Genomic DNA, 25,255 nt, shown 5'->3' on the forward strand with positions numbered 1-25,255 from the left:
TAACTGTAAGTTACACCCAACTCAATAAATTTTCAAGAGTTTCCAAACTTTCTGACTTGAAGTTAGTTGGTCAACAAAATTGTTATTATACTAGGGATGCAATTATATGAAACATGGTTATTAGACATTTTATTACATCTGAAGTATGTAATAAAACTTATTTATTTCTGTAATCCTTTTGTTATTAATAAAAATCATTTTTAAAGAGAAAGTTACTCTAATAAAACTGTTGAAGTACTTTTTATACATTACTACAACATTAAAATCAATCTGTCTGAATATAGAAAATATATTTTTTTAGTGTTATGATAGTGAACAAGTTACAAGTGATTGTTGCAAAAGCGAGACTGTGTTGTCAGCTGTAGCACAGGTTTCATGCACATATCGGAATACAGCCAAGTTTTAACAAATAATTATGTTTATTTTGTAAACCTTCCTACAAAACAAAATTAGACATTGCTGCATATACTATTTATTATATTATTAGCTTGCTTTCCATTGTAAATTAATTATTAGATTCTAAGGGTGGTATAAATAGCGAAAGCCAACCCCACCCCCTGGGCAAGTAATATGTGCATCATGTCGCTGCTTAGTTTTTAGAAATCAATACAAATCAGATGGAAGTTTAAGAAGGTGATCCACCATATCCAAAATATCATTTAACTGAAATATGCATGATCCCATCAACTTCACATAACCACATTACAAGTGTACTTTCATGGTTTGATATTTTAACACATAAATACAATAATAGTAAAAGTATAAATCTGTACATTACTTTTTCAATCACTTGACAATCAACTTAATAAAAAAGAAAAACTGCAACATACTCCAAGGCAGCACTATGTATGGCCGCTCGAATCTGATGTTGAAGTTGTTTAAGAGCTGCATCCCAATGGACAGACACCAGCTGCTGAGCCCGTGATGTTATAAGTGACCGGTACAGCTCACTCCACAGGTCCAGATTAGGTAGCAGCAGCACTCTTTGTACCACCAATGGCCACTCTTCACATGTCACCTGCCAGACATTACTTAATTTATCTTATGAGGAAGCTGTGCTTCCAACACTCAGGCATTCTACTGGCTATTTTTTTCTCATAAAAAGGTGTTTATTTTCTTATTTTTCGCTTTTCACCACTTTAGGAGTCAAATTTTTGTGTCAAATTTACCACCTGGAAGAAAAGAATTAAACAATGAGGTACATTTAGTCTTGTCGGACAGTTACAGTGACATCAATTAACCGCCCCCCAGTGATTATGACTTGGACGAAATGGCATATGACACTGATGTCTCTGAAACTAGAACCCCTATGATGCACAGTGGTTCTTGCAATGATTGCAATGGGGGAAATACAATTTGCCACAGAGGAAATGTTTTTAGTTCCTTTACCTGAGGAAATTACCAACAATCTTTTTAATTTATTCTTACTAAAGGAAAGGGAAATACTACTATCCTTTGGTAATAATCTTGGACTTTCAGCCCTAATAATTCAAAACTTTTTCAATTTATTATTAAAAAATTAAAAAAAATTTTTATAGAGAGCTTACTGAAAGTGAAGAACAAGTATGCACTGGATTTTCAACTGTGCCTGGTTCTAGATTCAAGATTCAAGATCTTTATTGGCCATTAAATAACATTTTCAGTTACAATAGGCTTCATCATGAAAAAACATTTCACATAAAAACTAATTTACTTACTACTAATTTAGTTACATTAACCAGATGTATTTTGTAACAGATCAAACATGTTGGACTTCATGTACTCGTCAACAGAATAAAAAGCTTTTGTCTTAAGCCAAGTTGAGATCCTTAATTTAACTTATTAATCGGTAGTTCACTTATAGCTAATGGTAGTTTATTGAATAATATAGTTTGTTGGGAATTGTAACTATTATAAGTCCGAGTTAGTCTTACTTGAGGTACTACACGATTATATCGAAACCTAGTGTTGTAATCGTGTACTAACTCATGAGAGATAAAGGTGTTGATATTTTCCCTAACAGACACTAAATTCTGATATATATATATATATATATATATATATATATATATATATATATATATATATACATATAAATACAAGCAAGAGTCATTATTTTAAAATTACAAAAGGACTATCTGCAGGACTCTTGATTAAAAAGATCCGCCATTAACCTGATTGCCTTTTTTTGCCACGAGAAAACTTTTTTGCCAGAGTTGCCCCATAGACGGGTACCATAACAAAGGTGTATATGACACAGTCCAAAGTAGGTCATTAACAATGCTTCAAAATTAACACAGTACTTAAGTTTACGTAGGAGAAAGATTACTCTAGAAAGTTTTTTACAGATACCTTCCACATGTGTTCTCCAGCTAAGTTTACTGTCAAGTACAATCCCTAAGAGCTTAACAGGTTTAATGTAGTTATTGTCTAAATTTAAATTATTTTAAAAGTTTCGAAGTTATTGACAAAACATCTCATCTCGCCACTTGGTGATCTCAAGGACGATCAAGGTAGACGTATTACTGAACCAGAGGGAGTTCTTCTCTTATGGAAACCTAGTTGCCGATGACCTGCTTGTGTCTTTGAACAACAGTTGTGTCTTCACACAGGGGTATGCAGATGGCATTGTGATTCTTGTGGGTGCAGATGACATTGTGATTCTTGTAAATGGCAAGTTCAACGCATCAGTCATGGAACTAACTAATGCTGCTCTGAACATGGTGGGAAACTGGCTTGATGGAATTGGCATTAGTGTCCACCCCACCAAGACTGCCGTGGTTGCCTCTACAAGAAGGCATCAATCTGAGGGTATTGGTCCATTCTTATTGAGAGGCTCTTCCATTGAGATAAAGTCTGAGGTCAAGTAGGTCAAGGGCGTCATCCTTGATAGGGTCCTGAACTGGGACCCCATCCGGAAAGGGTCGTCGCCAGAGGGAAATGTAGATCTAATGTATCTAATGTAGAGGGAAATTTAATCTATGATGCAATGCAGATGTGTGATAAGTGAGTCTTGGGGACTTAAGCCGAGACTTTTGTATTGACTTTATGTCTCCGTGGTTAGAGCTGGCACTAATGTTTTTGGAGCTGTGGCCTGGTGGCCAAAAATGGAGGCCAGGATCGCATTAGCTAGACTGGACTGGTTAGCATTCAAAGGATGGCTTCCCTTGTTATCACTGGGGCCTTTCCAAGTGTGCCGGACGCGGCTCTAGACTGCTATCTCAACCTCGCCCTCCTAAACATTGTCATTTGGGCTATGGCCAGGAGGTGTGCCTGATGTGCAGGATTTTCAAGATTTTCTTTCAACAAATCCTTCAGGATTGTTATACCTTCTAGGGAGGTCTTGATCGGAGGGAAAGAAACCTCTTTCACCAGTGTAGCTTGAATGGATTATGAATGACTAAAACAAAATGTATCAAAGGCACTGGGAGTTACTGGGAGTTAGGCCATGTAAGGGACTGGTGGTCCCTATGGGTCCTTATCCCACAGTTTTTCAGGCAGCCATTATTGTATATGCTTATAAGAATCTTTGTCTGCGATATAAGAGAAAGACGATTAGCATTTTCAGAGACAGCCAGGTACCATTAAAGGCGTTGGACTCTTGTGTGTTTAATTCCAAACATTTCTGAAATTGCTATCAAGTCGTTTCTTCTCTAGGCAGAATCAACAATGTGACTGTTTGTTGGGTTCCTGGTCATGGGGAACAAGAGCTGATGTCCTGGCCAACTTGGGCTCAGCGTCCAACATGATGGGGTCTCAACCAATCTCTGGTATTTATAGGTGTGACTTATTTGGGGCTGTCTCGAATTGGGTTCACGATGAACATGAGAGAAGGTGGATTCTGCATCCAGGTCTGAGAATGAGCAGAATGATCCTAGAGTCGCCTCCCTGCAGGTTGCCATCTGACCTCTCCTTAAGTAGATCAGTGTCTTCTCGGGTTATGGGTCTGATTAGGGAACATGGTCACCTGAGGAAGCATCTTCACAAAGTCGGCATTCTTCGGGAGCATTTAATCAGTAGAATGTGTGACGAGCAGGAGGAAACTGCTGAACACCTGCTCTTTGACTGTCCTGCAATATCAAGGATAGTCTAGACAAAGATATGAATTTCTCTGGGAGGACCTGATCGGTTTTCGGCGGTTTGTGTAAGTGCTGAAACCATAAACTGCTTACCCTCATGGTATACTTCCCGGGTTCCCAAAAGGGCCTTAAAGCTTAAGTGCATGGCAATAGGCCGCCTCTTAGAAGAAGAAGAAGGGTATAGAGGTGGTAGAACCTTACTATAAAGGAGTTAAGTATGTTTTTCAGAATTTTATAGCTGATGAACATCAATCGGCTACCTCAAGAACTGTGTTTCTGAAATTCATTCTCAGGACCACTTTCTCATTAGGGTGATTTTGAAAAATTTTCAAATGTAGAGGTATGTAGAGCCATACCTCAATTTAAAGATCTCTTGAGATTCACTGATCTTTTTAAAACAATTTTAATTTATTTTGCTTATTGTATATAGAATGATCCAAAACATCAAAGTTGTATGATTTCAGTTTTTTTCACTGTTATCTTGTCAAAAATTGTAGCAAATCCAAATTTTAAACTTGGATGAAAATGATTGTCTGCTTGGTCCTCCACAACTTGACCTCTTGCAGATCTTCCTCGCTGTGAGGCATTGGCTGTCAGGTCGCGTGCGGGTCCATATCGAGTCAGTTCCCTCCAGAATTGCATATTCAGCTTTTTCCAGAATTTCATTGATCACAATTGAAGGTCTTTCACTCCTCTGATTATCATGCACAAACGTACAACTGTTCTTGAACTCATAACACCACTTGTATCATTCATAGCTTTATTAGTATATGCAATTTTTATATCATTATACACCTCAATCAGAGTTTTTCGTTCCAAACAGGATAATGGATGGTGCTGCATGTTTCGCACTTGGTGTGAGATTGGATTGACATTTTCATGAAACGTACTGCAGCATTGACAGTTCAACGTACTGCCCTTGAACCGGTCAAGGGGAGGAAATCAGGCTGCAGGGCAAGTAGTCAACATGTCAAAAAAATCCCTCCATCCATGAGAGCCTCAGTACATTTACTTGCTGTTGTATATTTGTAAACAATGGCTAGCATCCACACTTAAAGCTGGACTACTCACTGCAGGAGGATCCCGAAGGCCCTGAAGACTACGCAGGGAGGAGAGACGCTGTAGTAGGTGTCCTCCCTGCTCCTTGACAAAACTCCTCACCCACACCAGCCACGTTGTGATAGCCTTGTGTACCTGACTCTCTGGCAGCGGCTCCAGAGACCAGTCTAGTACAGGCCTGAAACATGAATAGTCTCGTTTCTTGGGGGTTAATTTATATTGCTACTAATTTCTAACACTTATACCTAATATTCTTTACTTATATTCACAATTCTCTATAAAATGTTATAAAAATGAATAAGATACAGCTGGGGTATACAAAATTTGTGGTATGAGGATTTTAGAAATTAACTATTTTTATAATAACCCATATTAACAACTGACAAACTCTACAACATTTATCATGTTTTATTACTTATGTATTGCATTTTGTCTTATATATTTGTTACTAATATAATGTAAAATTTCTTCTCATTATAAAACATTGAAATAAACAATTACGAAGAAGTCAGGAAGATACTCTATGTCATCAAAACTTTTACATAACAGAGCAAAATTTCAATTCAGGTTTTTCTGACATGGCATCAATAATATATATTTTGTACACAATAAAGTTATACCATAACCTTTTATTGATCACAAACATTGTAAAATATTAACACGACAGACAAAATTTTAAAACATAATTTATCATCAATAGCTTCTGCTTGGTTTGTCAATATTCCAGCTAACCTCAAATTATCGTTTTTGGGGTAAAGTTAATTACTTCCTCATTTCATTTTGGTTTGATGACAATTCAAGTAATTGATCAGTTAATATTTTTATATGTGTAAAACACTGACAACACGTATCACTTTCTATTTCAATGCCAGTAATTTATTACACTTGTATTACACTTGTGTGTCCGAGAATGTTGCTACACGTTTTACAACTAAAATTTGATTCTTCATCACTGGTAAACTTGTAATCATGTTTTGATTTCCCAGCACACTCAAAATTATATGATCTATTGCATTTATTCTCACATTGAATACCTCCAGTCTTATTATTTACTACTTTAGAACAGAACCACATTTAGAGGCCATCTTGATTCCTCTCTCAAGAGGAAATCATTACAAGTATAGTTACTAATATGCCCACTATAATAATTGTAAGTTTGTGTAGTTATAATTACATAGTTAAAAACCAATCATTTTTGTTTAGTTCTACTACTGTGTGTGTATATATATATATATATATATATATATATATATATAAATACATGTAGTCAATACAAATCAAAATGTTTAAAACAACATACAATATTTATTAATTTTTACAACCAACATTTTTTTATTTACAATTTTGATAAGTATAAATATTAATATTTTTTTACTGAGTGTTGTGGAAGTATTAAGTGATTTCTTTACAGCATACAAAAGGTTAAGGAATTTTTAAAAATCCATATGCAATGGAGGAAAACTTATTATTATGTTAATATTGTCTACTTAATGCAGCCTAAACTGTACCTAAACTGTTTGATAGCAGATGGTAAGAAAGATGTTGGCATATCTTCATTTTCTTTTTCAAGAAGATGTAGAGTGGGGGGTGATTGTGGACCAACATGTCTAGCCAAGTCTTCCCACAATAGACCATTCTTGGTCTCAGCACCACCTTTAACAAATACATCATTATGACGACCTCATCTGCACAATTGGAGTAGAGTATAAAACATTTAACATTTATCTAGTTAAAAATACAATATTAGTACATTATTAGTCTAAAGATCACTTAAACTATATTACTGTTTAGTCCCTGCAATTAAAACTAAATAAACACAATGACGATAGACTGTGAATCAACCAAAAATTAAACACGTCATGTTGGATGTACACTTGCTTTGAAATATCCAGTTTTTAAGTTAGACATGAAATAAGGGCTTACCTTAGTATGTGTCTGTCTATTTACTGGAATGGAGAATTGTCAGCCCCTCTTTTATACTCTCTATAGTCAGCAATGTTAGGAGTAGTAGTGAGAATGAAAATGCTGAGTTTTCAGTGAAGTGAGTTTACACTATGTAATCTGTAAGCTCTGTAAGCTAATCTGTAATCTGTATGCTCCTAGACAATAGTACATTTTCTCATCATCTAGACAAGTCTAACTAAGCCAAAACCTTTGCAAAGGCAGCACAATCTTAACGCATTGAGTGCTCCTATCACCTTTATGCGGCATCATTAGTTGTGGTGTACACCGACAACTATCAAGTTCAGACGAACCAAACTACATTGCGTCAGTGTGAGCTTAGCCAAGGATGGAGGTAGTTGTTGCTGCATGTGTCATCTATTTATACATCTATCTACCATTGCCAGATACTACAGGTTTTTGTTCTTTGTGCCTCAATTGCGCAATTGTATGTTATTCTGAGGCTGGAAAACTATGCAAGAAATGAAAAAAGTGATGCTAAGTGTGTTCAAAAGAGGGTAAGAGAACAGATGTAGTTAACTTCTGCTCAGCTTATCCTGATAAATCAAGCCTATACCCTGTTCGCTACTTTAATAAGTTTCATAACTCCCTGTAAAGTAGAGACAGTTACACACTTCTTCCACCTGCACCAGAAAACAGGAAGAAGAAGAAGAAATAATTAATGACGACGATGATGATGAGTAAAATTTTTTTACAACCAAGTATAACGGAACTTGTCACTCTATCTGTACTTGATCGACAACGACTACTCTGACAAGAGTGCAACAACTGAAAAGAAGAAGAATAACCAAACTGGAATTAAATTTTACTGGAATATACTGTGAAATAGGCCTACCGGGGAAACATTAAAAACAACATGCTAGGTACCCTACTTCATAGGTGGCGTGTACATATTATAGACAATACAGCGTAAAAAAATTTTGTAACTGCTTTTTCTAAAAAATGGTTAGTGTTTTGAAAAAAAGCGTAAGAATTTTGTAGATAATTGCATGGTCTACAATTTTTGTTTGACATATTTCGTCATAAAACTAACCGTTTCGCTAAAAAGTTTAAAAAACCCATTTTTACGAAATTTGACCTTGAATAAAAATTTTGTAGACATGGGATCGAAGGGGACTTTTCACAATTTCATAACAATGATGTCCCTAACATCTATGCAAATTTCCAGCTTTCTGGGAATTAATGCAAGGTTATCCCTATTTTTGGGCTAAATTGACCGGACTATAGTTGTATATTTTTATTAATTAATTTTTGGCGTCGTATATCTGATTTGAATTGAGTTCCTGTCTAATAAAATTTTGTTCATTTTTCCAACATTAGGGATATATTTTGACAAAACAATATTAAAAGACACTTTAGCCATACCTCCTTTTATTTACAAACATTTAGAAATTTACACAGTTTAGAAATAAAAAGTGTGTAAAAAAATTTTGTATGAATCAAATAACAAGTTTTCACTGTGCATTACACAGAAAATCACTAATTAAACTGAACAAAATGTTGATATGTACAGTATTAGTGTAAAATTTACAAAAATTATCATCACAATTAAATCACTGTTTAAGCTGTTTGATAAAGAACTGATGAATAAAAACACATGTATCTAAAAATATATTTTATTTAAGCTGTCATATAGCTTTTTCTTTTAACATATGGATCCAAAATATCACATAAGAAAGGAAGGTAAGTACTTTACCTACAAAGCAGTCTGATATGGCAGTAATAGAATGAATGAGAAGAGTGTAACTATGACAGAGTCGCTGTTTGATGGCATCACTGTCCAGAGTTTGATGACTAGACAGAACAGCACGCAGAGCATCAGATCGTAAAGAGATATAACGCTGCAGCAGTTGTTCAGCAGTGAGACTTTCCAGCAGTGCCAGACTGACTAGTGAACTGCTGGTCACCTGAACAAACATCACATTAAATATCAGTTCCTCCTATGTCTCTGTCTCATGTTTATATCACTCCTCAGTTATCCAACAGACAAACCTTCCAGCAGTGCCAGACTGACTAGTGAACTGCTGGTCACCTGAACAAACATCACATTAAATATCAGTTCCTCCTATGTCTCTGTCTCATGTTTATATCACTCCTCAGATGTCCAACAGACAAACCTTCCAGCAGTGCCAGACTGACTAGTGAACTGCTGGTCACCTGAACAAACATCACATAAAATATCTGTTCCTCCTATGTCTCTGTCTCATGTTTATATCACTCCACAGATGTCCAACAGACAAACCTTCCAGCAGTGCCAGACTGAGTAGTGAACTGCTGGTCACCTGAACAAACATCACATTAAATATCAGTTCCTCCTATGTCTTTGTCTCATGTTTATATCACTCCTCAGATGTCCAACAGACAAGCCTTCCTGCAGTGCCAGACTGACTAGTGAACTGCTGGTCACCTGAACAAACATCACATAAAATATCAGTTCCTCCTATGTCTCTGTCTCATGTTTATATCACTCCTCAGATGTCTAACAGACAAACCTTCCAGCAGTACCAGACTGACTAGTGAACTGCTGTTGGCATACCTCCACTGCCAATATTGGGTTAAACAAGCTCAAATGAATATATTGTAATAAAGACATCAAAGGGTAGAAAATTTAACGATGATAAATTACTTTATTTGTGACATAATATACAAAAGAACAAATTTAGGACCATAAGACCCGTCTTACAATTAACCTTAATATGATAATAGCATTTCTTATACCAAGTAACAATAAGAAATCACTTGAAAATATTACTTTGCAATAAAGGTATTTTTAGAAATTTAATAGGAATAAATCATGTATACACTCATTCATTACACTTCTCTGTCCTCCAAGACCCACCCAACTAAGGCCATTTCACACACAACAGCTCAACACAAAGGGCCCACATTGTCAGTTTTAGCGAACCATTGAGGTATATGGAGTATGTATGTCAGACAGAATGGACCCCCTGGGTAGCAGACCACTTGTTGGGTTCGCTACCAAGTGACGGACACATTACACGGCTCAGCTTTGTTGTAGTTTAGCTCCACAGAGCTATATAGTACAGCATATTCTATTTACTGTAAATATGTTCATAGTTCAAAATTGACTTTTGATTTTTTTTTTACAAATTACATTTCTATACTTCAAAATAAATTGTTAAAATTTAATAATTTGTGCAGTTTTAGACTTTATATCAAAGTCTTACTTTATCCTGTTTTAAATAATAATTTTGTCTTTACAAGAAATAATATGATTCCTGGAAACAAGCAGCATAGATTTAAAAACCTTCCATTATATTTGATTGCATGCTTCCAATGATTTCATTAACAATTTACCTGTTTTAGACCAGTATAAGGGAAATCCTAATGTAGAAGTCCTTAACTTTTGAGTAATAAATGATAATGCTCTACATGGTTTAAAAACAACATATTTTAGGTTTATATTATGCCATTGTTTATGGTTTATTGTTTGTAAATAATTTGCTGTATATGTCTATACACAGAAATAAATATGTTAAATTTTAGTGCAGCTTTACTAGTAAGTTTATGGTTAAAGTCCAAACTCTTGAATCTATACTTTTTTATCTAAAAGTGAGTATGTGCTTTTATTGTTTTTTTCATTTTTTTTACTCTCATAGTGTTATTTGTTACTAATGTTCTACTTTTGAAATAACTCTTGGAAGTAACTCACTGTAACTATTGTGTAACAATTTCAAAGATAAATTTCACTGTGTTTTAATATCATTCCATCTTTTGAGGAATTATATTTTTATAAAGAATAGGCATGTTACCGCAAAATATGGCTGATGTTCATAAATTGCACATAACTTTCATTCAACAGTAAGACCATTTTAGTTGAGCTTGCAATAGTACGGTAGAGAATAAACAATAGACAACAATCTTTATTCATGTACAAACTGTTATTTTTTTATATAGAGACACAATGTAAAAGCATCTGAAGTCCATTTCATACCTGAGAAAGATTTTGTGATTTCAATGTGTCCTCAGCTCCTTTTAAAATTGTTTCTTTAAAATGCACAACAGATGACCACTGTCTTGACACAACCGGGAAGTACTCACTGGTCTTGAAGCTTGGGTTAATTTCCAGGCCTAAATAGTCAACAGAAATATTTTTATATCTTTATATTTTTCAATTGAAATATTTTAGCCATTACCAAATTAATTAACTTAATAACTAACTTTTCAATTGAAGATAACATAGTTCCCCTATACATTGCATTAATATAAAAATCATATATGTTTATATTTCTGCAGATCAATTGACACAGATAGGGGACAGATAGTTTGACTACATAACATGAAATGAACATTGCCTGTATCATAGAGACGAAGTTAGGACTTAAAAGTACTATAAGTTTTATAGCAAGCCTCAGGCTAGTACATTAGGCATGGGCATTAGGTTGCTCTAGAGTGGGTACCTCAGTCTAGCTTATTAGCCAAGGGCTTCAGGTTGCTCTAGAGTGAGTACCTCAGTCTAGCTTATTAGCCAAGGGCTTTAGGTTGCTCTAGAGTGATTATCTCAGTCTAGCATATTATCCATGAGTCATATGGACTACAAATCAAAATGTACACCTGAAAGAATAAATCTAAATAGCCATTATGACAATTTTTATTGATCAAACTTACTTGTATTATAACTTCTTTGAACTTAAATGTAAAAATAAAGATCTGAAATGAGAGTGTATTTCTCCAGACAGTAAACAATAAATTGAAACATTCATATCAGTCTACACTAAAACTTACAATTAGTTTATTCCATGAAAAATACTTTTGGTTGTTTCAGATTTATTTGTAACATGTGGCAGTAAAATTTGTCCTGAAACTGGTGAATTTTGAACAAATGCAGAAAAACTTAAATATTAATTTAGTGTATTATGACCACTTACTTGTTATAACAAAATTGACACAACCTTTTGATAACAAGTATCTGCCCTTTTTCAGTTGCAAAATGGTAAAATATAAGCATGATAATCCACTTATTATAATAGGTGATGAAATATGGATTTACGGACATGTCATAATCGTTGCAGTGAAGTGTCATATATTGAAAAGGTATTATGTGATCAATGTTTCTTAGGTTTTAACAGAATAGTGCATTATGAGTTCCTGCCACAAACATCTATACCACAAAATATCATTTTTTTTACTGTCAAGATAACATGTCTGTTAGAATGTAAACTCTATATCACAGGAAGTTTTTTTAGGCCATCAGTAATGAAGCATAAATCTAAACTTAAAAAAAGTTTCAGAATTTTAGATGTGGCAGGACAGTTGGATATATGAGTGGAGTTGAATATGCTCCACTGATTCTTCCTCTTCTCCGTAGGGTCTGCATTCATCAGTCTGGCTAAGGCCCACCTTCATGAAGTGTTTTCTAAGGGTGCCATGCCCTGTCAGCATCCCATTATCATTAATATATCCTCCTTACTCTGATCTAGGAGAGACGCCCACCCTTTAGCATAAGGAGAGATAAACATTTTTGATTGTCTCAATCCTGAGGCCCTACAATTAAATACTGTACAGTTTAACTTTTAAATCATATTAAATTCTGTGATATAAGGTCTTAAATTCGTTGATTAACTGCAGTGGCAGATGTATCTTCAACAGCTTTCTCGTTTTCCATTGAAATCTTCCAATAGAATAGAGTTTCAAAAATCTAGACTACAAGATATCATTACTCAAAACAACATTAAAAATAATGCAATTAGTTAAATAGCAGTGTTTGTCAATGAAAATGAATAAATATTTAATATAATTTGGTTTATACAATACAGTTTTTTTGCAGTAATTTGGCCATTTTTAGTGGTGCTATAATATACAACTTAAAGATCCAACAAACTAGTAAACTACTAAAAAACCAGGCCAGCGTAAAAAAATCACACAATAAACAAACTGACACGTAAAAATTAAGAGAATCGCTTGCAAGCCATGTTCCCCAACACTGACGCCTCCCTTGAAAATCCTCTATGCCTCCCCACACTTCAGAACTGCTGCTTTAGAGATTGCAATAAGCATTGGTACAAGTATAAATCTCTAATCAAATATTTTTAAAAGATCTTTTTGAAAGATATAATGCTAATGTCAAAAAATAAATAAAATATCTGTACTTTTTGAATATACCTTCTAAAACAAATAAGCTTATGGACAAAATATATATTTAGCATACAACTCACTTGTTTTGATATAGCGAGCCATTAAGAAAAGAAGTGTTGCTCTTGTAAAGTCAGCCTGGTCGATAGACTCCCAAATGTACTCAGATATATCAACCAGCACTTTGATTTGGAAAGCTACACAAGCCCAAGTGTTGTCCTTCACTTCCCTGTTTTAAAGTGAAACACAATCCAACTGGTCAATATGTTATTTGATCAAAAATCCTTATCTAATAACATATTAAGGTACTTTGGGATTATACCGACCACACCCAGACATGAATCATTATTTGACATTTTGCTTCTACTGATTACTAGATTAGCGTAGAACAATATTTCGTCAATATAAAACAGGAATTGTCTTATCGCAAACCCCTCCCCATCCTCAGACAGAGGTCAAAGTCGAGCGGTCTAGTAGATAACGTGATTGCAGAGTCTCGCCACCCGTTCAGCTGTTGCGTTGCTTTGTTGTACTTCCATGTTTTACCCCTACATTTCTCCAAACACAAAAATTCAACAAAAACAAACATTACCAAACAAAAACTAAACTCTTTATTGAAAAAAAAACACTCAAAACTTGTTTTTATTCTTGATCACACTCCGCCACCCAAAATGCGAGTGCCTCCGGCCATCAGCGCAGGCTTCGGCAGCTGCCCCGCGCTGATGTCAATGAAAGAAAAACATCCCTCGAGATAGAACCTATCAGTAAAAGATCAAATTCTAGAGGGGCTGATCAGAAATATAAATTGAATTGTAATGGAAAGGCAATTATGTACCGTGCAATAAATTTAAATAATCATGTGAAGCCGCGCAGCCTGCCGTAATCGGGATTCTCGAGAAAGATAAGATAACAGCGACAACAATACCGATCACAATATCTGGAAATGCTTGTAAGTTTGTAATTTTGTAATTAAAGAGTTGTTTTTTCATTCTGTCATGTTTGTTTCTATAAATTTATATTTTTGTGTTCTTCATACTGGTGTAGTCAATATAATCCCAAAGTACCCATATTAAAAAAAATTACTTAATACAATTTAAAAAAATCCCTTTCCTTTAGTTTGATTTACATATTTGCTTGCCACGTATAAATTACCATGCATACGAATTTAATCAATTATTTAAGATTTACTCTCTCTAATAAATTTGACATTACTTTTAATTTGATTCATTTTTTGTATTATATTAACGAAAAAATAAACTGCTACACAGCAAATGATGGTCAAAACAATCAGCTTATTGGGCTAATTTACTTTAGGCTTGTATCATCTATCAGCCAACTATTACACATCTGAGTCCAAATTTAAATTTCTGCTCTGAAAAAGTATTAATGTAATAAGTAGAATGAAAAAGCATACTATCAAGTGCATGACAAATATTTACCTAGTATAGTGTTCAATTTTAAAACCAGACACTTGTCTTTCTTGGAGTTCAGCAGTGGATATTTTCATGCTGTTGACATCATCAATGACTTTTTCAGACAATACTTTCATTTGTGATATTGTATCCGCTGCCTCAATCAAATCTCTGTAGCGTTCCCTGCAACACAAGAACAAATATTAAGACAACGATACTTATATTATAATATTATACTAGTGTAATAACTACTTTCAATCACTTGGAGTGCTGATGGCCGAGTGGTCTAAGACATTGAACTTCGGATCTGAGTTAGAAATAGCGCATGTTCAAATCCTGTCTGTGACCGTTGTACAAGATCCATGTACAGGTCAGTGGTCCATGAGGACGGACAGAATAAGGCTTAAAAGGAGATCGACCTCTCCTTAAAAAATCATGTATGTACCTATAGCACTGGTACATTTATTAGTTCTACTTCAGTAACAATAAAATTAACATTTTATAAGTACATACATGTGTTTACTATTAAATAGTATTGACATTCCAGAACGTCATTTACTAATTTGCTTATAAATAGTAGTGACGTTCCTTAATATGTCTATAGACAAGGTTTTGCTCAACATTTTTGTAGTTTAGTTCCAGTATAGTACATAATTTTCATAATGATATTAAAAGCAAGATGCCTTTAATGGTTTAGATTGTGTTTAGAAAGCTAAGAGAAGAAAATAAAATTGAAAGTGATAGGCCTAGGCCTACACATAATGATAACTGGTTAAAATTTCAGGCTAGGCCTAATCTAGGACGAGAAGTGGATGCAAAGAAAAGGAACCAATTCATCACCGGAAAATCTACAGAGAAACATAACCTTACAACATCTGATAAAATGAGGTTCTTATTTGTTTCTAGGCTGAGTGCTCGAACTGAGTGTGAAGACCTGAAAACATTTCTGGATAGCTGTAAGGCGGGTGATTACATGGTAGAAAAGCTTAATTCAAAACATCCTGAGTTATATTCATCATTTAAAGTTGGCATTCCATCCAATTACTACAGTGACATATACTCACCTGATTTTTGGCCAGAGAATGTATTCGTCTCAAGATTTATAAACAAAGTAAGAAAGACTAGATCTACCGAATCTTTAAACCGGGAGAATGGTCTAGCCCAAAAAGTTTCTTAACAAGTAGGCCTAGATCAAACCTTAAATTAGGTCAATGGAAATTAGTTGACCTATATAAGTATCAGTGTAGGCCCACAGCTTACCCTGAAAAAAATCAGTACGACTGCTTGGTTCCTATGCCTACCATAAACCAAGAGTTAGCTAAAATTTTCTTCATAAATATACAAGGTTTAAGGGAAAAATGCGAAGAACTGGAACTCCTGTTATGTCAAAACAAATACTTTGTTGCATGCCTTGCAGAACATTGGCTGAATACAGATGAAATTGAACTATGGGTACCTGAAGGCTTTTCTCTGGGCAGCAGTTTTTGTCGCAGTGTTCATATTCGCGGAGGGGTAAGCATATATGTTGCTAATAACCATATTTTTAAGGAAATTTACCTGAAGAATTTCTGCAATGAACTCCATTTTGAAGTTACTGGTGTAGAACTCACAGAATTCAATCTGATCGTGGTGTCCCTTTATAGATCACCAGATGGTAGTACAGAAATATTTCTGCAGTCATTGGAGAAACTTTTAATCTTTCTCTTTCGATTAAAGTGCAAGTTAATCTTGTGTGGAGATGTAAATGCTCATTGAGACGTTACTACTAATAAAGCTACAGTAGAAAGATTTCTGAATGTATTAAGGCAATTTGACATATATTGCACAAACAATAAGCCTACACGTGGAAATTCATGCTTGGATAACATAATTACCAATTTGAAACCACATGAATATATTACAGAAGTCATACGACCATCTTTGTCTGATCATGATGCCTTACATTTTGAGTTTTCGGTGAGTAAGCCTATTTCTTACACACATGATAGGCCTAGTCAATTAAAAACCGTTAGATTGATTACTCCCAAGAACATAAGTTACTTTATGGAACTCCTCGAAGAGGAACAGTGGTGCCAGTCTTTTTCACCTGATTTAACAGCTAGTAACTGCTTTGAAAATTTTTTCGAACGATTTTTGACCTTATTTGAGACTAGTTTTCCACTCAAGAAGGCTAAAAAATTAAAAGCTAGTACAGCTAATATGAATTTTAAAAAAGGTTCTGCTTCAACTGGTTGGTATTCACTGGAGCTGGCAGCAATGAAGAACCAAATACTACTTTGTAAAGACATGTGTAATAAATATAGCAACGATCAGCTCTTGCTATTATTTAAGAACCTGAAAAGACACTACAGACTTGCACTACGAGCAGCTAAAATACAGAAAAATGAAGAAATAATTGAACATTCTTACAACAAATGTAAAGCGGCCTGGAATATCATAAATAAAACAGCTAAACGCAGTCCAGTCAACAATCTTGGTAGCAGCATCCAGCCTGATGACTTCAATAACTATTTCATCACTGCTGTAGAAGATATAAGTTTAAAAGTCAAAGCTTCCCCGGAGAGTGCAGTGCAGTGTCTTAAAAGTGTAAATTTGGTGTCAGCCAATTCGTGTTGTGTCTTTTCACCAGTTAGCTCGAATGAGGTGTTTAACATAATAATCTCGTTAAAAAATTCCTCATCCAGAGATGTCTACGGACTGTCCAGTGACTTAATAAAAAAGATTGCTTCGGTGATTATTGAACCATTAACTTATTGTTTTAATAGGTGTATAAATGATGGTGTTTTTCCAAATAGTTTAAAGTTTTCTAGAGTGGTACCTATCTTTAAAAAGGGTAATCCAGATATACCCAGTAGTTACCGTCCGATCTCTTGTATCCCAGTCATTAGGGAAAGTCTTAGAAAAAATTCTTAAAATACAAATTTGTAAATATTTTGAGTCTTCTGGTTTGTTTAATGATAGTCAGTATGGTTATCGTCCTGGTAGATCAACTACACATGCCATTGATGGCTTAATTAATCAACTTTTACTGACCTTAGAGAGTAAAAATGCTGCCCAGGTCACCTTATGTGACCTGAGTAAAGCATTTGACACAGTCAACCATGTAATTTTATTGAGTAAGTTGGAATGTTACGGTTTCTATGGCAAAGATTTGGAAATTTTGAAGTCATATCTTTCAGAGCGTAAGCAATTGGTCGACCACAATGGCAGTTTGTCTGAAGTTTTAGAATTTAAGTTGGGAGTACCTCAGGGGTCTGTTTTAGGGCCTATACTCTTTCTAGTTTTAATTAATGACCTAAGCAATAATTTGTCCTGTTACTCTACAATATATGCAGATGATACAACATTGTTATCTTATCATAATGATGTGGATCAGCTAAAAATAATTTCAGAAAACACATTGTTAGAGGCAACTCATTGGTTTGAAACTAACGGACTATTCCTAAATAAAGAAAAAACACAGCATCTGTTGGTAACCTTAAAAACAGAAGATCTCTTAGATTCATTAAGTACAGTGAAGCTTTTAGGTGTAAATATTGATTCTAATCTGTCATGGAAAACTCATATAGCCTATATCTGTAAGAGATTGTCTAGAGTGATTTATTTACTTGCAAACCTTAAAAATAAAGTGTCTCCAAGATATTTAAGAATGGCCTATTTTTCATTTTTTGAAAGTATTATAAGATATTGTTTAATTGTGTGGGGTAATGGAATAGGCATTCAAAAGGTTCTTATTGTACAAAAAAAAGCTATACGAATCATAACTAGCTCTAATCCGCGTGATCACTGTCGACCTCTTTTTAGGCAATTAAACATTTTAACTGTTGTAAATTTGTATATATTTGATGTATTAATGGTAATAAAGAAAAATCTGCATCTTTATACACAAAGAAATGCCATACACTCTCATAATACACGAAACCAAGAAAGAATTGAGCTGCCTAGATTAAGACTTTCAAAATCAATGAATTACCATAAAAACATGGGAATAAGGCTTTTCAATAAGTTACCAGTTTCTTGGAAAAATTTAAACCATCGTAAATTTTCAGAGAGATTACATGAATGGCTTGTAAATAATCCACTATACAACCTAGAAGAATATTTTAAATTTAATTTTAACACTTAGTCTAGATTGTGTATAGGCTAGTGAGTACTATTGCTTAATAGGATTGTTTTTAAAACACTATTGTGACAAATTAGTCAACTAATAGTTTCTAGTATTGACGATGTCTATTGCTTGTTATGTGACTTGCCGAAAGATAAATAAATGTCTTTAATTGTCTCTTTAATTGTCTTTAATTGTCTTTAATTGTTGATAAGATTATCTTCATGTAAAACTTAAATAAATAATTATATATATATATATATATATATATATATATATATATATATATATATATATGTCATATATATATAATATGACATTCCAGAGAGAAGGGTAAGAAGGACTTTTCAAGAAATTTCAGTACTTGGGATTATACCGACCACACCAGTATGAAGAACACAAAAATATAAATTTATAGAAACAAACATGATCGAACGAAAAAACAACTGTTTAATTACAAAATTACAAACTTACAAGCATTTCCAGGTATTGTGATCGATATTGTCGTCGCTGTTATCTTATCTTTCTCAAGAATCCCGGTTACGGCAGGCCGCGCGGCATCACATGATTTGCACGGTACGTAATTGTCTTTACATTACAATTCAATTTATATTTCTGATCAGCCCCTCTAGAATTTGATATTTTACTGATAGGTACTATCTTGAGGGATGTTTTTCTTTTGTCGACATTAGCGCGGGCTTCGGCAGTACCTTGGTATGGTGGTGGAGTATGATCAAGAATAAAAACAAGTTTTGAGTTTTTTCAATAAAGAGTAGTTTTAGTTTGGTAATGTTTGTTTTTGTTGAATTTTTGTGTTTGGAGAAATGTAGAGGTAAAACAACGGAAGTACAACAAAGCGACGCAACAGCTGAACGGGCGGCGAGACTGCAATAACGTTATCTACTAGACCGCTCGACTTCGACCTCTGTCTGAGGATGGGGAGGGGTTTGCCATAAGACAATTCCTGTTTTATATTGACGAAATATTGTTCTACGCTAATCTAGTAATTAGTAGAAGCAAAATGTCAAATAACGATTCATGTCTGGGTGTGGTCGGTATAATCTCAAAGTACCGAAATTTCTTCCAATGTTTGGCATGAATCTATGTAAGTTTTATTTACTATCCAAGGTGACTGGGTAGTGTATCAATTCATGTTAAATCAATATAACTCAGAAAATAGGTCTGGCTTAAGAATAAGGGTAGTAATATCATATAGTAAACTACGTATTGAATGTGTACAAAGTTTTATTGAAATCTGCTTGTACATTTTTGTGGTACAGCAATCCATAGATTTGTTTTTTCAGTATTTGACCAGTAAAATCGATATAGCTCAGAAAATAGCTGCAGCTTAAGAAAAAGGGTTGTACGTTTTTTTCAGTATTTGGTCTCTAAACTTGATAAATAAAGCTCTGGTCTAATAATGAGGGAAGAAATATAATATAGTAGACTACGTTTTGAATGCGTATACACAGTTTTATCAAGATCGACTCATACGTTTTTGAGGTACAGGGCTATCTATAGGGTTGTTAAGTAAAATATGTGTAGTCCCGAAAATAGTCACTGCAAATGGCGATTATTATAATAAAAGTAGACTTTGTTCATTTGAAACCTGTATTTGTAATATTTATTTTACCGTTATTAAATTAATATATATTTTGAATGGGATAAGCTCATAAACTAGGTTAGGATTGAGTTAGAAACTAGATACAAGTACTTGTTCGTTCTATGGATGGAATCTATAGCCAGTTTTCACATTGGTGAAACCTCGATTCCTCTTAGTCCCCTAAATCTATAGACAAAAAAAAAAAACACCTAAAATTAAAACATTTTAAAATGTGTGTGTAATATATAGTTTGCGACCACCTAAAAGTTCTTTCTGGGAATGAAAATAAACTATTTTAAGAAATTATTCAAAGTAGTTTTGAATGGTTTTATGTAATATACCAAAAGAAAACATTCTCCAATAACTTAAATTAGATTATGAGAAATGGTCCTAACTCTAAAGCCGAGAGTTACAAGATTTTTTATGAATTAACTTGTACAAAGTAAGAATGGGTAGTAGTATAATAAGCAGTCACCATGACAATTAAATCATAATTATCAAACCATCACATTGTTATAAACAATACAATAATATTTACTTACCTTTAACTAATTTCAAGGATAAATGTGTCTGATTTCTTGTGAAACAAAGAACACAAGTACAATCAAGTTTTACATGTTGTTCCAGGTTTAACATGGATTGTTGTTCACTAGCATACTAAGGGTGTAAATGAAGAAATACAGCTGACAATGATTAATTAAGAATTTCTATAGGTCGAATGTTGAATTCGATAGTGTTGATGTTTATAATCGATAATTATGACTCGATTGGTATGGTGGCCGTTTATTATACTGCAGCCTAAGAATGTAAACTCTAATAAAACAAAGTAGGTTTAATTATTTTCAGAATTTACAGGCAGCTAATTCTCTAAATTAAATTAATACTTACCCAACCATGGTTCTCAATTCCTCGCGTTTTCTTTCAATTTCATTTTGCAGTTTCCTCTGTACATCTTCAATTTCAAGAATTGAATATTGCACAAACAGTTTGTCTGGATCAATTGTGAGCAGTCCAGGTACAGGCATATTTCTACTAAATCTACGGCTCTACCAGGCTAAATAATTTTACTTCGTAAATATTTAATACCTCAGTAGTGTTCTATCTTCTATAATTTAATTCCACTACAGTAGTTTTTCTGAGTTTCTACACAATAATTTTGTTATCAGTTCCAGCACAAATACTGAATATTCTTATAAGTTAATAGGAACAATTAATAAAGTGTTAAACAACAAGTAAAATTGTTTTAAATTGCATTTCAACGCAATTCACAATAATTTAGAAAATTATTTATTTATGTTAATATAAGTTGGGTTAGGAGTTTCAAATAATAGTTGACAATCAGACAATGTTGACATTGACATGTGTTTTTTTTATCAGATTAAAGTTAACAGATGTGTGGTTTTATTTTGTGTTTTTGTCTTGCTGCAGCGTACGGTCCCCATAGACTACAAAATATATACGAGTATTTTGACGATCCCACGGCCCTCATAAAAGAAGAAGAAGAAGAAGAATGATTTTATTTCTTGAGAACACATTTTTACAACAAATACAAAATACAGCACTGATCAAGAATTAGTTACATTTGAGTATTTAACTACACACTAATAACAATGTATACTTATAAACTACTAATACGTATTTTTTAAAAACACTGCAATTTTTCTCAAGAAAATATAGGGCCTCTAAGGCAGAGCCTGATTAGAGGTTCCTTCTGCTCACATTAAACATTGAAAATTGAGCGTTCAGAAAGCAATAGTTTACAATGTTGTCGGTTTTTCAAAAAAGCCTCTAATTACTAAAGATATGGCAATAATATGTGTTCTTTACTTAAACTAACTTTAGCTTGAACAAACTGTTGCATTTGTGTGTAAGAAAAACTTTGAGCTAAATTGGTTTTATTAAATAAATTGTGACCAAAATATTAACTAGGACAAACCTATTGTTGAATTGTAAATAGAAAACTTATATCTTCTAATTTAATAAGCCATTTTTTTAATCTGAACTGAAAAAAATACTTGTTTTTTGCAACCTTAATTTTTTTAGGTAGCAAATTGAACATTCTAGGCGCAAGAAAACTGTAGGTTTTAGTAAAAAAGACATTTCTAGGTTTAGGTACTATGAAAGTATCAACATTTCTTAGTTTTTGTTTATAAGCATTGTCGTTTTGGGGCATGTTCCCACTTTTTAAATAAAACAGTTTAAGAACTTTATATACAAACAAATACTTAAGAGGCAATATTCTTAGGGATACAAACAAAGGTTGTGTGTGTTCAAATTTAGACTTGTACAAAATTAATCTTACTATATGTTTTTGTTGAATTAAAATTGGGTTTAGATATGTGTTAAATGTGTTACCCCATAGTATAATTCCGTACTCTAACCTACTTTGCACCAAAGCAAAATACAAAGTTCGTAAAACATCACTGTTACTTAAATGTTTCAAGAAATAAAAGTACCTTAAAATATTATTGATTTTACCCTTAAGTTTATTCAAATGAATTTTCCAAGAAACCTCCTTGTCCACAAAAACCCCTAGGTACTTGATTTCATTGGTTCTACTTATGTATGTACATTTATTATTCACACAAACACCTTGTTGATCGAGGCAATCAGCACATGAGTATTTTACTTGTTCAAAGGCGTTAAAACTACCCTTAAGACTAAATAAAATGAACTTAGTTTTTTCTGCGCTCAGCAGCATATGGTTTGTGGTAAACCACCACTGCAAAGCCCGAAGGTCGTTTGTCATATCTGACTGCACTAAGTCCCAGTTGGATTTATCATAGCAGAAAGCAGTATCATCTGCAAAGGAAGTTAACTTTCCTTTAAGCCTAGCATTACACAAATCGTTAATGTATATGATAAACAAAATGGCTCCCAAGACCGAGCCCTGGGGCACGCCACTCTGTATATCACCCACCTCACTAAAAATTGAGCCTATTTTAACGCATTGCTTTCTTCCTACTAAATAACTTTGAAACCACTTAAATACATTGCCTCTGATCCCACAACTATACAACTTATCTAGTAAAACTTTATGATTGACGGTATCAAACGCTTTCTTGATATCGAGAAACAGACCCGCAACACATTTACCTTCATTCAATCCAACAAATACATTAGTCATGAAATTTATCAATGCATTTTCTGTATTCATCCCAGATCGAAATCCAAATTGTTTATCACTAAAAAAGTTTGTGCTATGTAAAAATTTAAGGAGCCTATGTTTCATAAGTTTTTCAAAAACCTTCGAAAAACATGACAATAAAGAAATTGGTCTATAGTTATTGCAAAGGCTTTTGGATCCATTTTTATGAATAGGTATTACAACAGCAACCTTAAGTTTTGCAGGAAAAACTCCACTTTTAAAACTTAAATTAATAATGTAAAGAAGGACGCCAATTATTTTCAAATAAACTCTTTTAACTAACTGCGTACTGATACCATCAATGCCTGGGGCTGTGTTACTCTTTAAACTATTTACTACAGCAATAAGTTCTTCAGATAAAACTGGCTCAAGAAAAATTGATTTTCTTTCTAATTTTACAGGAAAATTGGTTTTATACTGCAATTCTAAAAACTGATTTGTAACATTACTGCCTAAGTTTAAACTATTTACTATACCTAAGAAAAAGTTATTTAGCTCATTGGCTACTTCTTTATGATCAGAAATTATGGTATTATTAACCTCTATTTTGACTTGACTATCTACTTCTCTAGTCTGACCTGTTAAGTCATTAATCAATTTCCACACAGTCCTTGAATTACCACTACATTGTTCAAACCTTCTTTTGTAATAGTCTTCTTTTAACTGAGCGATACTTTTCTGTAATTTATTTCTGTATGAGTTGTAATAATTTCTTAAATTTATATTAGCTGGGTGTTTTTTTTACAGTTTTAAATAAATTATTCCTTCTTTTAATTTTCTTACATATAAAATCATTAATCCAAGTTTTGAGATGTTTGAATGTGCAATCGTTTTCAGTGATCAATGTCTTGCTCCGTTCAATCAAGTTTAAAAATATTTCAAAGAAAGTGTCGAAAGCAGACGACGCGTCATTATTTCTATAAACAGCTGTCCAGTCAGCCGTATCTATCAGCTGTTCCAACAATGTATAGTCTGTGCGGAAGCGCGGAGTGGGAGGGGGAGGGCACCCACCCTTCCACCCATCCACACGCTCCACGACACCGACTGTGATTTGACAAAGACTATGATCCGTTATACCCAGATGCCTTACATGTGCATTTACCGATACGCAACTTCTATTTGCTACTCTAGCAAACACATGGTCAATACATGTTTCAGACTGCTCTGTTATTCTAGTTGGCTCGTTAATCATACTTTCCAACCCATAGCTTGCCATTAAAGATTTATACTCGTCAATTGTGGTATTATTTCCATCTAAAATATTAAGATTTATGTCTCCAATAAAAAGAAAATTTGGTGTATTCCCGAAAACTCTTTCCTTAAATAATTTACTTATTTCATTATTAAATAAATTACCAGAGTGTGAATGTAACCTGTATAAGGCCAATAAACTAAATTTGTGTCCGAATTTTTCAAAAAATATATGAAGTACGTCTGCGGTTTCAAATTGCAAACCTTTGTTTTCAACATTATTCAATGTGTTTTTGACGAAAACACAAATTCCACCACTCCTCTGGTCTGAATTACATTTAAAAAACAAATTAAAATCTGGTATTTTATAGAAATTTACTTCGTCTGTATCTATCCAGATCTCAGACAATATAATGATATCAGGATTAATTTGAGTTGTTTCTAGTTCAATCAAAAACGCATCAAAATTTGATCTGAGACTCCTTATGTTTTGATGAATTATATGTAATTCTTTAGCCATTACATTACTTTTGTACTTAAATTTTGTAGCCTTTTACACACGGAAAGCATCTAAGTGATAAAACAAAAACCAAACAATTATTTTCGATACATGCTATTTCAAAT

The 25,255-nt window shown here is 33.7% G+C and overlaps 1 protein-coding gene across 3 annotated transcripts in view; it reads right to left on the reverse strand.

The window, feature by feature from the left end:
• LOC124360622 (conserved oligomeric Golgi complex subunit 1) overlaps positions 1 to 21,637 on the reverse strand; it is a 52,871-nt gene extending 31,234 nt beyond the window's left edge. For all 3 annotated transcript variants that reach the window (XM_046814387.1, XM_046814388.1, XM_046814389.1), the window contains exons 1-8: positions 21,181 to 21,637; positions 14,612 to 14,767; positions 13,256 to 13,401; positions 11,035 to 11,171; positions 8,776 to 8,986; positions 6,626 to 6,770; positions 5,130 to 5,295; positions 831 to 1,018 (exon numbers count right to left, since the gene is read on the reverse strand). In XM_046814387.1, coding sequence (XP_046670343.1) covers positions 831 to 1,018; positions 5,130 to 5,295; positions 6,626 to 6,770; positions 8,776 to 8,986; positions 11,035 to 11,171; positions 13,256 to 13,401; positions 14,612 to 14,767; positions 21,181 to 21,317 — 1,286 coding nt within the window. In that variant the 5' untranslated portion in view covers positions 21,318 to 21,637. The remainder of the gene's footprint in view (positions 1 to 830; positions 1,019 to 5,129; positions 5,296 to 6,625; positions 6,771 to 8,775; positions 8,987 to 11,034; positions 11,172 to 13,255; positions 13,402 to 14,611; positions 14,768 to 21,180) is intronic.
• Between the last annotated feature and the right edge of the window lie 3,618 nt (positions 21,638 to 25,255).

The sequence above is a fragment of the Homalodisca vitripennis genome, chromosome 4 (assembly GCF_021130785.1).
Source record: "Homalodisca vitripennis isolate AUS2020 chromosome 4, UT_GWSS_2.1, whole genome shotgun sequence".
NCBI lineage: Eukaryota > Metazoa > Arthropoda > Insecta > Hemiptera > Cicadellidae > Homalodisca > Homalodisca vitripennis.